At 43.6% G+C, this 13,602-nt stretch overlaps 1 protein-coding gene across 1 annotated transcript in view; it reads left to right on the forward strand.

Moving 5' to 3' along the window:
- LOC126456626 (sodium/hydrogen exchanger 9B2-like) overlaps positions 1-12,722 on the forward strand; it is a 299,137-nt gene extending 286,415 nt beyond the window's left edge. Inside the window, exons 12-13 of the mRNA XM_050092369.1 lie at positions 978-1,079; positions 12,193-12,722. Of these exons, the coding sequence (XP_049948326.1) occupies positions 978-1,079; positions 12,193-12,507 (417 nt within the window). The 3' untranslated portion in view covers positions 12,508-12,722. The remainder of the gene's footprint in view (positions 1-977; positions 1,080-12,192) is intronic.
- The last annotated feature ends 880 nt before the right edge of the window (positions 12,723-13,602 follow it).

The raw sequence follows: 13,602 nt of genomic DNA on the forward strand, positions 1-13,602 counted from the left end.
ACACGTTTTTGAACGGGTCTTGAAAAGAGGAAATCGATTACTGAATAAAAAATATAGGGCTGTACTTAACAAACAGGTACGGCTTTTCCTGTCTTCGTAACGAAGAAAGTTACAAGAAAAATCATGGTTGGTTTTTGTCCCACCCCTTTGGTACCTAAACAACATTTGCTTCATTTTTTTTTTATTTTGGTTTTGGATAAAAAGTTTTTTGGGGTGCTCAAGATAAATGGGACACCTTGTATATTGTTTCGAGCAAATGTTTAGTTCCTTTTTTTTGTCGAATAATACCTCAATTATGACTATTGCGAATCTGACAGTCATAACTGTCTGTTACAAGGTATTGTTTCTTCAGTGACTTGTGTTTCGTTAACCTTCAGACATAGACTGTTCACAAATACAGAGTTTTACAACCAAGCGACGTTCATGGCTGGTAGGATAGATCTTCCTATTTCTTCCTATTTTACAATTATTCTCGTGTGGTTTTAGCCGCTTGTAGTGTCGTATTCCTCTTCTTAGGTTAATTGTAACAACGCTTCTCTCAGTGGTTCCACAGATTTGTCTACATTTTCTGATGATTCCTTAGCTACTGCACTCAGTATTTAAAATTTTGTGCCGCGCGAAGTGGCCGCACGGTTAGAGGTGCCACGTCACGGATTGCGCGGCCCCTCCCGCCGGAGGTTCGAGTCCTCCCGCGGGCATGGGTGTGTGTGGTATTATTAGCATAAGTTAGTTTATGTAGTGTGTAAGTCTAGCGACCGATGACCTCAGCAGTTTGTTCCCTTAGCAATTCACACACATTTGAACATTTTTAAAATTTAGTGCAACCTGTGGAAAAATTAGATCGTACAACAATTTAAATGTGGTATGCACGAGAAACAATAATATAATTAATAATACATATGATAGTGATGTACTCACAGTATGATATGTGTTTAAGTTTACCACATTTATAGAGATTTACTTTTATTCTGTTTCAGTTACGTATTTTGGTGACGATTCTCGTGGGATTCGGTAGCAAGCTCAATAACAAAGAAAAGATTTTTGTCGCTCTGGCCTGCATGGCTAAAGCCACAGTGCAGGTAGGTAGTACTGCTGCATATACAACTGCTAATATTCATGGAGAGCGTAGCTAAGGATATTGATTTATGCCGTGTAAATAGCTCTAAGAATAGAAATATGATGTACAGCATGATGCTTAGAATAAAAGGCTCCTGCCAGTCACATTTTAGCTTAAGCTGCTGTGTAGTCATACTGCCTATGGGTCATGCATATTTACACTATTTGGCTTCCTAATATGTCGTTTCGATGAAATACCAAACCTATGCCTATTTTAGATTCCACATACGAATACACAGAACTTCTAGGCTGCTTACTTTTGACTGTAGCGGATATCTGTTTGTTTGTTTTAGTCATCATACTCAACGGCTTTGATGCTGTCCTTCGTATATTCATAATTTGTGCTAACCTCTTCATCCTTGCGTATCTACTATACCCAACATCTTCGAATGTTTTACATTATTATCTTGTGTTCACTCGTGGAGTATCTCCCTTCTATTATTTCTTGCATAGCCTATTCCTGAGAGCCTACGCCACAAACCTGACTCACCTTCTGATAACAGTTTTCAAAAGAATTCTTCCCTCATTAGTTCCTTCTAGTGCGTCTTTTTGTCGTACTTCATCCACTCGTAGATTTTTTAACATCTTTATCGATTATCACATTCCAGATGTTTCCAATTTCTTCTTCTCTTGTACTGTAACACATTCAGAAGCATTCAAAATTCCACGTCACCATTTGGTACCACTGGAACACTTTTGCTGACGAAATTTTCTTCGCCCTTTCCAATATATCTGTGATGTACGAGGGCTGTTCGGAAAGTAAGGAACGATAGGTCGCGAAATGGAAACCACAGTGAAAATCAAAACTGTTTTATTTGCAACAGTTAGCTACAACTTCCAGCTACTTATCTCCATAGTCGCCGATCCGACTTAGACGTTTGTCGTAGCGTTGTACCAACTTTCCAATATCATCGTTACAGAAGGCAGCAGCCAGTGCTTTCCGCCAATTTTCTACGCTGGCCTACAGCTCGTTGTACGACCCAAAACATTGTCTTCATTGCCAATGGTTCATGTGAGCACAGATGAAACTTAGAGGGAGACAATTGCGGGCTGTATTGTGGGTAATCAAACATTTCCAATTGAAAACGATGCAAGAGCATCTTAATTGCCCCTGCAGAATGCGGCTGAGCATTGTCTGCCGGCCGCGGTGGTCTTGCGGTTCCAGGCGCGCAGTCCGGAACCGTGCGACTGCTACGGTCGCAGGTTCGAATCCTGCCTCGGGCATGGATGTGTGTGATGTCCTTAGGTTAGTTAGGTTTAAGTAGTTCTAAGTTCTAGGGGACTGATGACCACAGCTGTTAAGTCCCATAGTGCTCAGAGCCATTTGAACCATTTTTTGAGCATTGTCTCGAAGAAGAAAACGCTCTACAGTTATATAATGTTGGCTGCATAGATTCAGTCGAAATTTCTCACCAGGCCTCGTACTTGGCGGGAGACACTATTGTTCTAGATATATTTACGTGCTCCCTGTGTGCTCAGAACTAAAAAGAACGATGTGACGCGATCGACGGGCATACTAGAGACACTGCCCAACACACCTGTGCAAAACTTCATCGGATTTTCACTGTGGTTTCCAGTTCGCGACCGATCGCTCCTTACTTTCCGGATAACCCCCGTATTCCATGCTTCGGCCATTTAACATAATGTCGTTTCCTGGATAGCAGATTTCATTCATATCTTTTACTATTCCTTTACCAGTTTTAAGAGTTAACAAGTTCCTTACTATAATATTTATCACTCTCATCTTTTATATTTGTGTGTCTTCAACAATGTTTTGTGTTAACCAGTGTGTCCTCTCCATTCAACATTATTTTCAAGTCCTTGTTTTGGGCACGAGGGTAATGGTATTTGTTTCCGTTCCCCTTGCACCTGTGCCCATAGTCCAAACTTTTCTTGCACTTCCTTCGCCTTACATTACCCGTGGAAATCAGGAAACAGTGGCGCCAAGATGAATCTTCCTTAAAAAGAACTTGTCTTTTTTTCACTGTTGTTATGCTCATATGTTTTATTGGATATTGTAAATTACACGTGTGGCACTGTATTTTCTTCAGGAAACTTTTAAAATATTATTCTGCCCAATATTTTTGACGGGTCCCATTAGGTCCACAAACGCCTCTAATAGTCTTAATTTTTCTTTTTCTTTTCATTACTAAGCGCAATACCGTAATTGCTTCTCTTGTCCCTTTATCTGTCAAACTCAATTCACACAGTCTTTATTTCTACGCTTCTGCGGCACGTCAGATTGGTCTTCCGTTAGTCTGACACTTTATTCGTTCGTGTCTTGTTTGGACTCCCCGAAAGCCAATGGGCTCCCTGAAAGCCAGATGTATTCAGTTTTGAAAAGGAACATTCCCAGACAACCCAGAATTGGCCACACAAGACAAATGTCACCCACTACACGCTTCGTGGAGCACATTCAATAGCCTGAGAACTGCGTTTTCTAGATGGAGGAGCAACATGGTGAAACGGTGTTAACGTTGAGGACAACAAATGCGCAAGTGTGCACAAATCTAGACGAAGCCAAGATAAACCAGCGGAATAGGAAAACTAAGATTTAGTGCAATCAGAATTCGAAAAATTAGTATGTGATTAAAATACTCGTTTTATAGATTTAAAGGTCTCTCTATCTTTCTGCAGCGTATTTTATTTCCTCCAGACGCGTTTCGTCTTTTACATTAGGGCATCTTCAGTAGATTTAATTTGGAATGATACAGTTTTGTTTTTATATAAGATATTTGTAAATTAGAAAACAGTTCCCGTGGTAATTTTTACAGAAATGAATTGCTGCTCCAGTTATTCATTTTTCTGGGTGAAGTCCGTGTTTTCTCTCATCCGGTCGCAAGTTAGAGATCGCTCTGTCACATCACATCACTTACGAAACACGGACACATTTTAACGTTACGATCTTTTTGTTCCGTAGTTTCTGTATTTTGAATACTAATTATTGTGGAACACTATTACCAATCTAGCACTAGCAGCAGATTTCCTAACGAGGACTGTGATTTTTGGTCGTAACTGAAACTTCCTGGAAGATTAAAACTGTGTGCCGGACTGAGACTCGAACTTGGGACATTTTCCTTTGGCGGGCAAGTGCTCTACCATCTGAGCTACCCAAGCACGACTCATGCCCCGTCCTCACAGCTTTACTTCTGCCAGTATCTCGTCTCCTACCTTCCAAACTTTACAGAAGCTCTCCTGCGAACCTTGCTTCTGTAAAGTTTGGAAGGTAGGAGGCGAGATACTGGCAGACGTAAAGCTGTGAGGACGGGGCGTGAGTCGTGCTTGGGTAGCTCAGATGGTAGAGCACTTGCCCCCGAAAAGCAAATTTCGCAAGTTCGAGTCTCGGTCCGGCACACAGTTTTAATCTGCCAGGAAGTTTCATATCAGCGCACACTCCGTTGCAGAGTGAAAATCTCATTTTGATCGTAACTGTTTCTTCACTTTATTTCTCTCGTCTTATCTGATTTGCTTACGTTAGTATTGCCAACCTAACAAATTATGTGATGAAACGTAAGACAGTTCATTTCTGTTCTCATTCTACCAATCTATCTATCTACAGTACCTATCTATCTATCAAAGAGAACGAAATCAGAAATGAACAGTCGTTAGGTTTCAATGCTTGCTTCGTTAGACTGACAACACTTACGTAAGCCAGTCTCCATGTACTCCACAAGCCACCATACAGTGTGTCACAGAGGTTACCCTGAACCACTACTAGCCGTTTGCTTTCCTATTCGAGTCGCAGACAGAGCGAGGGAAAAACGACTATCTATATGCCTCCGTATCAGCCCTAATTTCTAGTATCTTATTTTCGTGGCCCTCAAGCGCATTGTATGTTGGCGGCAGTAGGATCGTTCTGCAGTCAGCTTCAAATACCTGTTCTCTATAAATTTTCTCAAATGTTTTCCTCGAAAAGAACGTCGCATTTGCGCCAGAGATTCGCATCTTAGTTCCGAAAGCATCTCCGTAACACCTGCATGTTGTTCGCACCTACCGGTAACAAATCTAGCCGCCCGCGTCTCAAACGTTTGGGTGTCTTCTTTCAACCCGACTTGGTGCGGATCCCAAACAGAACAGATCGCACTAGCGTCCCACATGTGGTGCCCTTTACAATGAACCACACTTTCCTAAAATGCTTCCAATAAACCGACGCCGACCATTCGCCTTCCTTGCCATAATCTTCACATGCTGGCTCCATCTCATTTGTAACGTTAAGCCCAGATATTTAAACGACGTGACTGTGTCAAGTAGGACAATAGTGCTACTGTATCCGAACATTACGGGTTCGTTCTTCCTGTTCATGCGCATTAACTTGCATTTTTCCATATTTACAGCTAGCTGCCATTCATCACACCAAATGCAAATTTTGTCTAAATCGTCTTGTATTTTCCTACTGTCACTCAACTTTGGCGCCTTATCGTACACCACGGGACCATCAGCAAGTAACCGCAGATTCCTGCCCATTCTGTCCCGTCAGATCAATTATATATATGTAGGGAAAAACAACGGTCTTATCACACTTCCCTGGGGCACTACAGACGATGACCTTGTCTGTGATGAACACTTGCCGTAGAGCATAACGTACTGGGTTCTATTGCTTAAGAAGTCTTCAAGCCACTCACATTTCTGGGAACCTATTCCGTGTGCTCGTACCTTCGTTAGCTGTCTGCAGTGGGATACCGTGTCAAACTCTTTTCGGAAATCTAGAAATATGGAATCTCTGATCGTTGCCGTTCATCCGTAGTTCAGAGTATATTATTTGAGAAAAGGACAAACTGAGTTTCACACGAGCGACGCTCTCTAAAACCACACTGATTCGTGGTCATAAGCTTTTCGGCCTCTAGGAAATTAACTACGTTAGAACTCAGAATATATTCTACAATTCTGCAGCAAACCGATGTTACAGATATTGGTTTGTAAGTTTTTGGGTCCGTTCCTTTACTCGTCTTATATAGAGGAGTCACCTTCGCTTTTTTCCAGTGAGTTGGGACTTTGCGCTGGGCGAGAGATTCACGATAAACGCAAGCTAAGTAAGGGGCCCATGCCGTAGAATACTCATCGTAAAATCGAACTGAGATTCCATCCGAACCTAACGATTTATTTATTTCGGACTCTTTCAATTGTTTCTCTACGCCAGGGGTACTTACTACTATTATCCATACGATCCGAACGACGGTATAAGAAGAGAGAAATCAAGTGAACACGCAGTTATTAATAAAACTCACAGTCCTTGTTAGGAAATCTCCTGATAGTGCCAGACTGGTTGTAGTGTTCCACAACAGTTAGCATTCAAAATATGGAAACTATGGTGTAAAAAGATCGTAACGTGGAAATGCGTCCACGTTTCGTAAGTGAAGTGACAGAGCGGCCTTTAACCTGTGACCAGATGAGAGGAAACGTAGATTTCAGCAAGGAAAACAAATAACTGCAAGTAGTAACTCATTTATGTAAAAATTAGCATGTAAACCCTTAAATCGCAAATATCTCATATAAACATACAACTGTATCATTCCAGAATAAGTCCAATGAAGATACCTTAACGTAAAAGGCGAAACAAGTTGGGAGGGGGGGGGGGGGGGAGAAAAAATATCTGCAGCTGGACTATGGCATTTAAATCTATAAAAAGAATATTCATATACTTCCTGCAGATGATGGCCTCACAAACAAATTGATTAAAGTACTTTTCTGAAAATACACTGAAAGACCAAACGTCAAGGAAAGACCCTAAATGTGAGGTCAGTCGTCGGCTGCTGGCGCTATGCCGAGTATTTGGCTCCATATCGTCCCGGTGGAAATGGGCTCCTGACGATCTACATTCAAATCGGCTGCAATCTAGCTGATAGTGGAACGACGAAAACCCTGTATGGCTCTGCGGAGGCGTCGCGACGTCCATTTACACGTTTACGAGGTTTACACTTGTAAATACATTGCCTCTACGATACTGGAGATCCATTCTAGACACGGCAGACCATGCGTAATCGCCGATATGCTGTGACCCGTGCATGTTTATAAATTAGTTATGCAAAAGTAACTTTTAAATGTGAAAAAGGTAAATAACTTTAGAATCGTTTGATACAGCGTCGAATGCAGTATATCATGAATTTTTATCTACAAACGTTCAATGTGGCTATCCTTTGTAGTACTACAGATGTCCTATCTGTAATCGGTTTCCTGACAGTGATCCTACGAAGTAAGTCTTAGTGTATGATACCACCTGCTTGTATTATCTGTTGTCACAGCTCGTCGACGTTTGCCGGAAGCAGAGAAACAAACACTCGACGCCATACGTAGAAGTCCATTGGCGTTAAAGCAGATGACCGAGTTGGCCAGTCGGCACTCGAAGTCGGCACATTTTTATGGAGATATGCAACAGTTCCAGTTTGTATGGCTCATTTACCCACAAGGGGAATGGAAGCTGGCGAGCTGGTTCAATTGCTGCATCAGAGACTGCTGGCTGACCCTGACCTGGCGTCCTATGTGATATACAGTCAGTTTCTGAAAAGTGTAGGAACAGTTTGTCTTTGAGGTAGTGGCTTCCAATATTTAGTCCTGAGTTGTCTCCGTAGTGTAGTAGTGGATTTGGATTAACGAAACCGTAAGCAACACAGCAAATACTCTGCACTGTAATACGACTCCGTGATGCCTGTTAATGCTGTTCGTGGATGATACTGGAGTTGTCTTCCGATTATGTCCCATATGTGCTCAACTGGAGACAGATCTGCTGATGGAGCACACGAGAGCAACATGTCGACATTTTGTAGAGCACGTTGGGTTACAACAGCGGTATGTGGGAGTGCGTCATACCGTTGGAAAACATCCCCAGGAATTCTGTTAATGAATGGCAGCACGACAGGTCGAATCACCAGACTGACGTACAGATTTACAGTCAGGTTGTGTGGGATAAGCACGACAGTATTCCTGCTGTTACGCAATTGCACCCCAGACCATAACTCCTGGTGTAGGTCCAGTGTGTCTAGCACATAGACAGGTTGGTTGCAGGCCTTCAACTGGCTACCCTCTAACCAACACACAGCCACCGCTAGCATCGAGACAGAATCAACTTTCATAATAAAACACAACCACCTCCATCCTGCCCTGCAATGATCTCTCGCTTCACACTGCTGACGTTGAAAATGGTGGTGGTTTGGGGTCCACAGGGATCTAGCTCGGAGCTGTCCTTGGAATAACCGATTTTTAACAGTTCATTATGTCACTATGTGCCAACTGCTACTTAGACTGCTGCGGTAGATGCAGTGCGATGCTCCATGGCCATACGGAACGCTATGGTTGCCCCTCTCTCTAGTGCTACGTGGCCGTCCGATGGACTGTCTTCTTGTGATCATACATTCTCGTGACCACCGCTGCCAGCAGTCATGTTCATGTACAGTGGCAACATTCCTGCCGAGCCTTTCCGCAGTATCGCAGAAGGAGCATCCAGCGTCTCATAGCCCTATTACACGACCTCATTCAAGCTTAGTGAGGTGTTGATAATGGCGTCTTTGTCGCTTTAAAGACATTGTTGAGCAACCACGTCCAGTCTCAGAGGTAACAACGCTCATGACCGTTACAGCGTGTATTTAAAACAAACCTGATTTGCATCCTCATAGTGGCACTACTAGCGCCACTCTTATGCGACTGGAGAGCAATTTGAACAGACATCACCATTCGGATGTAGAAACACCCCTACCAACTTCCTTTTACGTCGTACAGCTCCTTCTTGGTCTTGGGAATTTTTTTTCCATTAGTTTCATTCTTGTCGATACGTAACAGCCTTGGCTTATTATATTGATGGATCTGTTACATACAGTACTGCCAGCACCTGACTTCTTTGCAAGGAAGGAAGGAAGAAAGATTACGGTTTAATGTCCTGTCTACATTGAAGGCATTAGAGATGGACCACAAGCTCAGAAAGTTTCAAGGCTGGGGAAGCAAATCGATCATGTCCTTTGAAAGGAACCATTAAGGCATTTCCCTCGAATGATTTCTGGATGGTTTGGCGCGGATTGGAACGGTCATCCTCCTCAATGGGAGTGCAATGTGCTAACCACTGCACCACCTCGGATTGTGAAAACCACTGAAAAGAACACTTTCTAAAAAGGTTGAGATCTTCAAGGGGATGGGAAAACATGAAGCACTCAGAGTGAGAGGAAAATGCTGGGTTTAAAAGAGGTTAGCATCAATTGTTGTTTAAGTTTCATATGGGAGCCCATGATTGGCTCACCAAAACTATTTTTGTAGCGGGGATGAGAACTAGCGAGTGTCTACGTGCAGTCACTATCATTGGCTGAATCGTGAAACCAGTTTCCCAGTTTGAGAGAATTTCTGCTTTCTGCCCAACCCTAAGTAAGAAATGTGTGTTACTGGTTAATCATAGCAGACTCTTAAGAGGAGGGAGATCGCTTGTATTTTTATGAGTTTTTTCATTGGATGGAACTCAGAAGGTCTACAGAGGTTGGCTAATGAGAATACAGTGTTGGAAAACCAGCAAGATTTTGGTAGGTGTGGATAAGGGAACTTCGTTCTAGAGCTACAGAGAGGGAGGATTTCGCCTTATCTCCACTTCCAGCAGAGAACACTTTGGATGATGGCCGTTTTGAGACTGTCTCAGAGCCGATGATAAATAGTGCGACCAAACTTGTAATTTTCACCTATCACTGCAGCCTTTCTCTGCATTAGGATTTTACAACAACGGCAAGCACGTGTAGCATTTATGCTTGACGAGACGATGTGAACGTGAGGTTATTTGTTACGAGCTAGAGTTTTGCTCTTCTGAATAAATTCGTGCACTTAGCTAGTGAACTCCGCATGGGCTTAGGAAACGGAATTGGTGCTCATATTTATTTCTCAGGATCTTTCCTTTTATATGTTAGCTAATTCTGATTCATTAGCAATTTATGTGGATACAGCTAACTACACATCGTCATTATCATTTCCTTTGCAATTCCGCGCACCTGTGGCAACGTATTGTCCTGTACATTTAATAATCCATTTGTACCATTGTGACCTTAATAATTTCTTGTATTATGTATTCTACGTTCAGAACTAAGTCCATATATTTTAGCAATAAACAGGACTTTGCTGTGAGCTTTAGTATCATTCCATAGTCAGATGAAACCCTTTCTCATTATATCTACGGGAGCTACGTTAGCTATACTTCACTGTTTAATTTGGCGACACCTGTTCAAATACAGATGTTCAACAGCATCTGTTGTACAACGAACGTGGATTTACTTTCAAAATCTTTTCTTAAAGAATTTACTTTATTTACTAACTATTCATCAAGAACATTAACACATTTAATCACACTATGTGAGCGTGGAAGTAGTTGCTAATGGTAACTGAAGAAAGAAATTAATTTTTTTTAATAAATGGAAATTTTATTCCCGAAAGCCCTTTTTTAAACAGATTTAAAATTATAATCAGAAAGCACCCTGTAAATATCAAGTTACAATTTATTCAGAGGCAGAAATAACAAATTTTTCTGATAGTATGAGCTTTCGGGCTGAGAACCTTGCCACTCCCTTTTAACACGGCCGTAGTCACGACCGCTCACAACAACCTCTGAAAGACTACACTGGTGCAAATCTGCAACACACCAGATTACTTTAAACTAAAAAATTTTAACAACTCACACAAACACATAAACTATGCACACCGTAAGAGGGATGGAAATGGTACAAAACACTCACACTAAAAATTATTTGCCACCGAAAGTGCAACTTGTTTTTAAAAGAACTCTTAAGGTGGAAGGGTGGCAGCTTTATATACTAAAAGACCATTTAAATAAAATCCATGAAATGCAGTTTTACATAAAATGTACCAACATGCTCTGCATTACACATATACCACCTCGCAAGATGATAGGCAAGATAAAAACATATTTAAGGAATTTGGCCTTTACACCTTAAGCAATAAATTCGTTAACACCGAATCCGACAAACATGACAGAAGCAGCTATTAATGTACGGCAGACCGACAGACAGACACTAACTGCCTAACAAATGCGAACGAGAGACAGACGAGCAAGCTGGGGACGAGAGACTGACCAAGAAAACAAGTAGAATTTAACAAGTAAATGAAACAACGTATCACGAATCACTTAACTTCTCATAAACTGCGGTGTCTGGCGAAGAACTGGCGCAGCACTCCCAACGCTCTCCTGAACCGTCTGCTGCCAGCCGCTTCAACGGACGCAGGAAGGCGCGCCGATCTCCCGTCTCACGGCGTCGCAGCTCGAGCCGGCCAGCCCGGTGTCGTGGGTTGGCTCCTGTTGCTCTCGTGTCGGCCGCGAAGCCACTACGCCTCGCTATACGGCGCGGCCACTGGACTCACGTGGCGACCTCACATGCGCCGACGCTCCAGGCGGACAAGTCATCTTGTGTCCCAGTGCGCGACCGACCAACCGACCGATCCAACCGCCAATGCCCATTGCCTGAGCCAACTCGAGTAGACTGGCGGCCCAACACATACTAGCACTCCGGACGACAGACAGACACTCACCGCCTCACCAATGCGGACGAGAGACAGACCCAGACTAACTTGGCTGACCTACTAACCAGACTCGGCGACTGACAGACTGCCCTGCCTGACCAACTGCCTCCGACTGACTGACAGACTCACCTGGCCTGACAGACTGCCCCTGGCGAGCTTATAGCGCCCCTTAAATGCAGTGAACACGCTACCTTTCCCCTTTCACACCAGAGGGAGACACCAAAGCTGCGATTGCCACAGCGGCGCCACTGCCAGAAACGGAGGGCGACTGCTTCACACTACGCGCTGCGGCGCGCTCTTCAAAACAGCAAATTTTACTACAGCCCACTGTTCTCCCAAGGACCTCAGTAAACCTGAGGAAATGACGTCTACTCCAGGGGCCTTATTTTGACTTAAGTCTTTCAGTGCCCTGTCAAATTCTTCTCGCAGTGTCGTACCGTCCATCTCATTTTCCTCTGCTGTGTCTTGTTTTTCGCCGACTTATTGCTTTCTGTGGGTTTAGGTCACTGAATTTGTTCCACTTCTAACGATACCTTCGCAGTGCTGACGTTTTCGGTGACGGTAAGTGTGACGGCTTGCCCGCAGGCGGCGCTGTGCCTGCAGCCGCTGGAGAAGGTGCAGGCGTCCGGCGGCTCCGAGGAGGAGCTGCGGTACGCGCAGCTGGTGAAGATGACGTGCGTGCTGGCCATCCTGCTGACGGCGCCCACCGGGGCCGTGCTCATCCTGCTGACGGGCCCGCGGCTGCTGACGCGCCTCTCCAAGTCGCGGCCCGGCAGCTGCCGCCACAGCCACAGCGGCCGGCCCTCCCTCCGGGACATCTCCATCGTGGACGACGACCGCGAGCCGGACCTGGCTCCGTCCAGGGCCGTGCTGGGGCCCCACGAGATAGCCGCTGCCTAGCCGACGCGGCAGCACAGTCGTCTCTACCGTACTCCACACAGCTACTAGGGTCGACCGACGTCCCAACGAATCACATCCAATAACGGCTCGTTTCTTACAAGTGGTTCCAGTATGGTCTGAGTCTTTGGGACCCTATCTGGACGCTTCTCTCACATTTTCAACTCACTTCTGGACTTCTTCGTGTTTACTAATGAATCCCACCTTACTTGTTACTGCCAAATACAAGTAGAGCTCTTACTTTACAGCCCAAAAAGTTATATTGTAAGCGGAATTAAAATATACAATAGGCTTACTGTCGTTTCAGTCGCTTATGTCTTTCTACCTAGACCCCAAGTATTACAAAAAATTGTTTTGCTAAACGAATTTAACGCGCTGAAATGAATGGATGGATCCAGATTGTGACGCATAAATTTTCGGTGCCTACAGTGTCACGTCTTTCGGTGTCACACAAATTTTTGTTTTTAAAGGGGATCACTTAAGACTATTTCCATGGGTTCGCCCCTCAAATTTCTCCCTCATATCACAAAATTGTCGTCTGATGTAGTACAAACTGAAAGAATAAATTCCTTTTAAAGCACAGTTTCGTATATAATTTATATTCAAAACCTTACACCTGTATCACAGAACAAATTCTACATCGAGAATACTTTACACAAGTTTAAGAGAAGAAATGCTTCCTATAATTATTACAGTATTTAAAGAACATCAAAATATGAACAGGCTGAAATGAACAAACAGTATATGATTTTTTGTTAATCAATTCAACTGTAAAACGCTAAGGAGCATATTATTAGCAAAATGAGAAATATGCAAAGGTGAAATGCCAAAATGAGCACTTCACACTTGGGAGTAAATCAAAACAATCAGAATGGCTGGAAGAGACCACAAGAACGTGAGCCATAAACGAATAAGAGCTAAGCACCTAAGCAAACAAGAGAACAGGCAAAAATGAGATGCCAACAAACTGAGAGCTGGCCGAACTCCGTCGGCACTTATATACGGTTGCGCTCGTGGCGGCACCTCGCGGCCCGTACGCAACGCTCGCGCCTGCGATCGCAATGCACTCAGCACTCGCGGCGGCGTGTAGCGGCCCGT

The sequence above is a fragment of the Schistocerca serialis genome, chromosome 2 (assembly GCF_023864345.2).
Source record: "Schistocerca serialis cubense isolate TAMUIC-IGC-003099 chromosome 2, iqSchSeri2.2, whole genome shotgun sequence".
NCBI lineage: Eukaryota > Metazoa > Arthropoda > Insecta > Orthoptera > Acrididae > Schistocerca > Schistocerca serialis.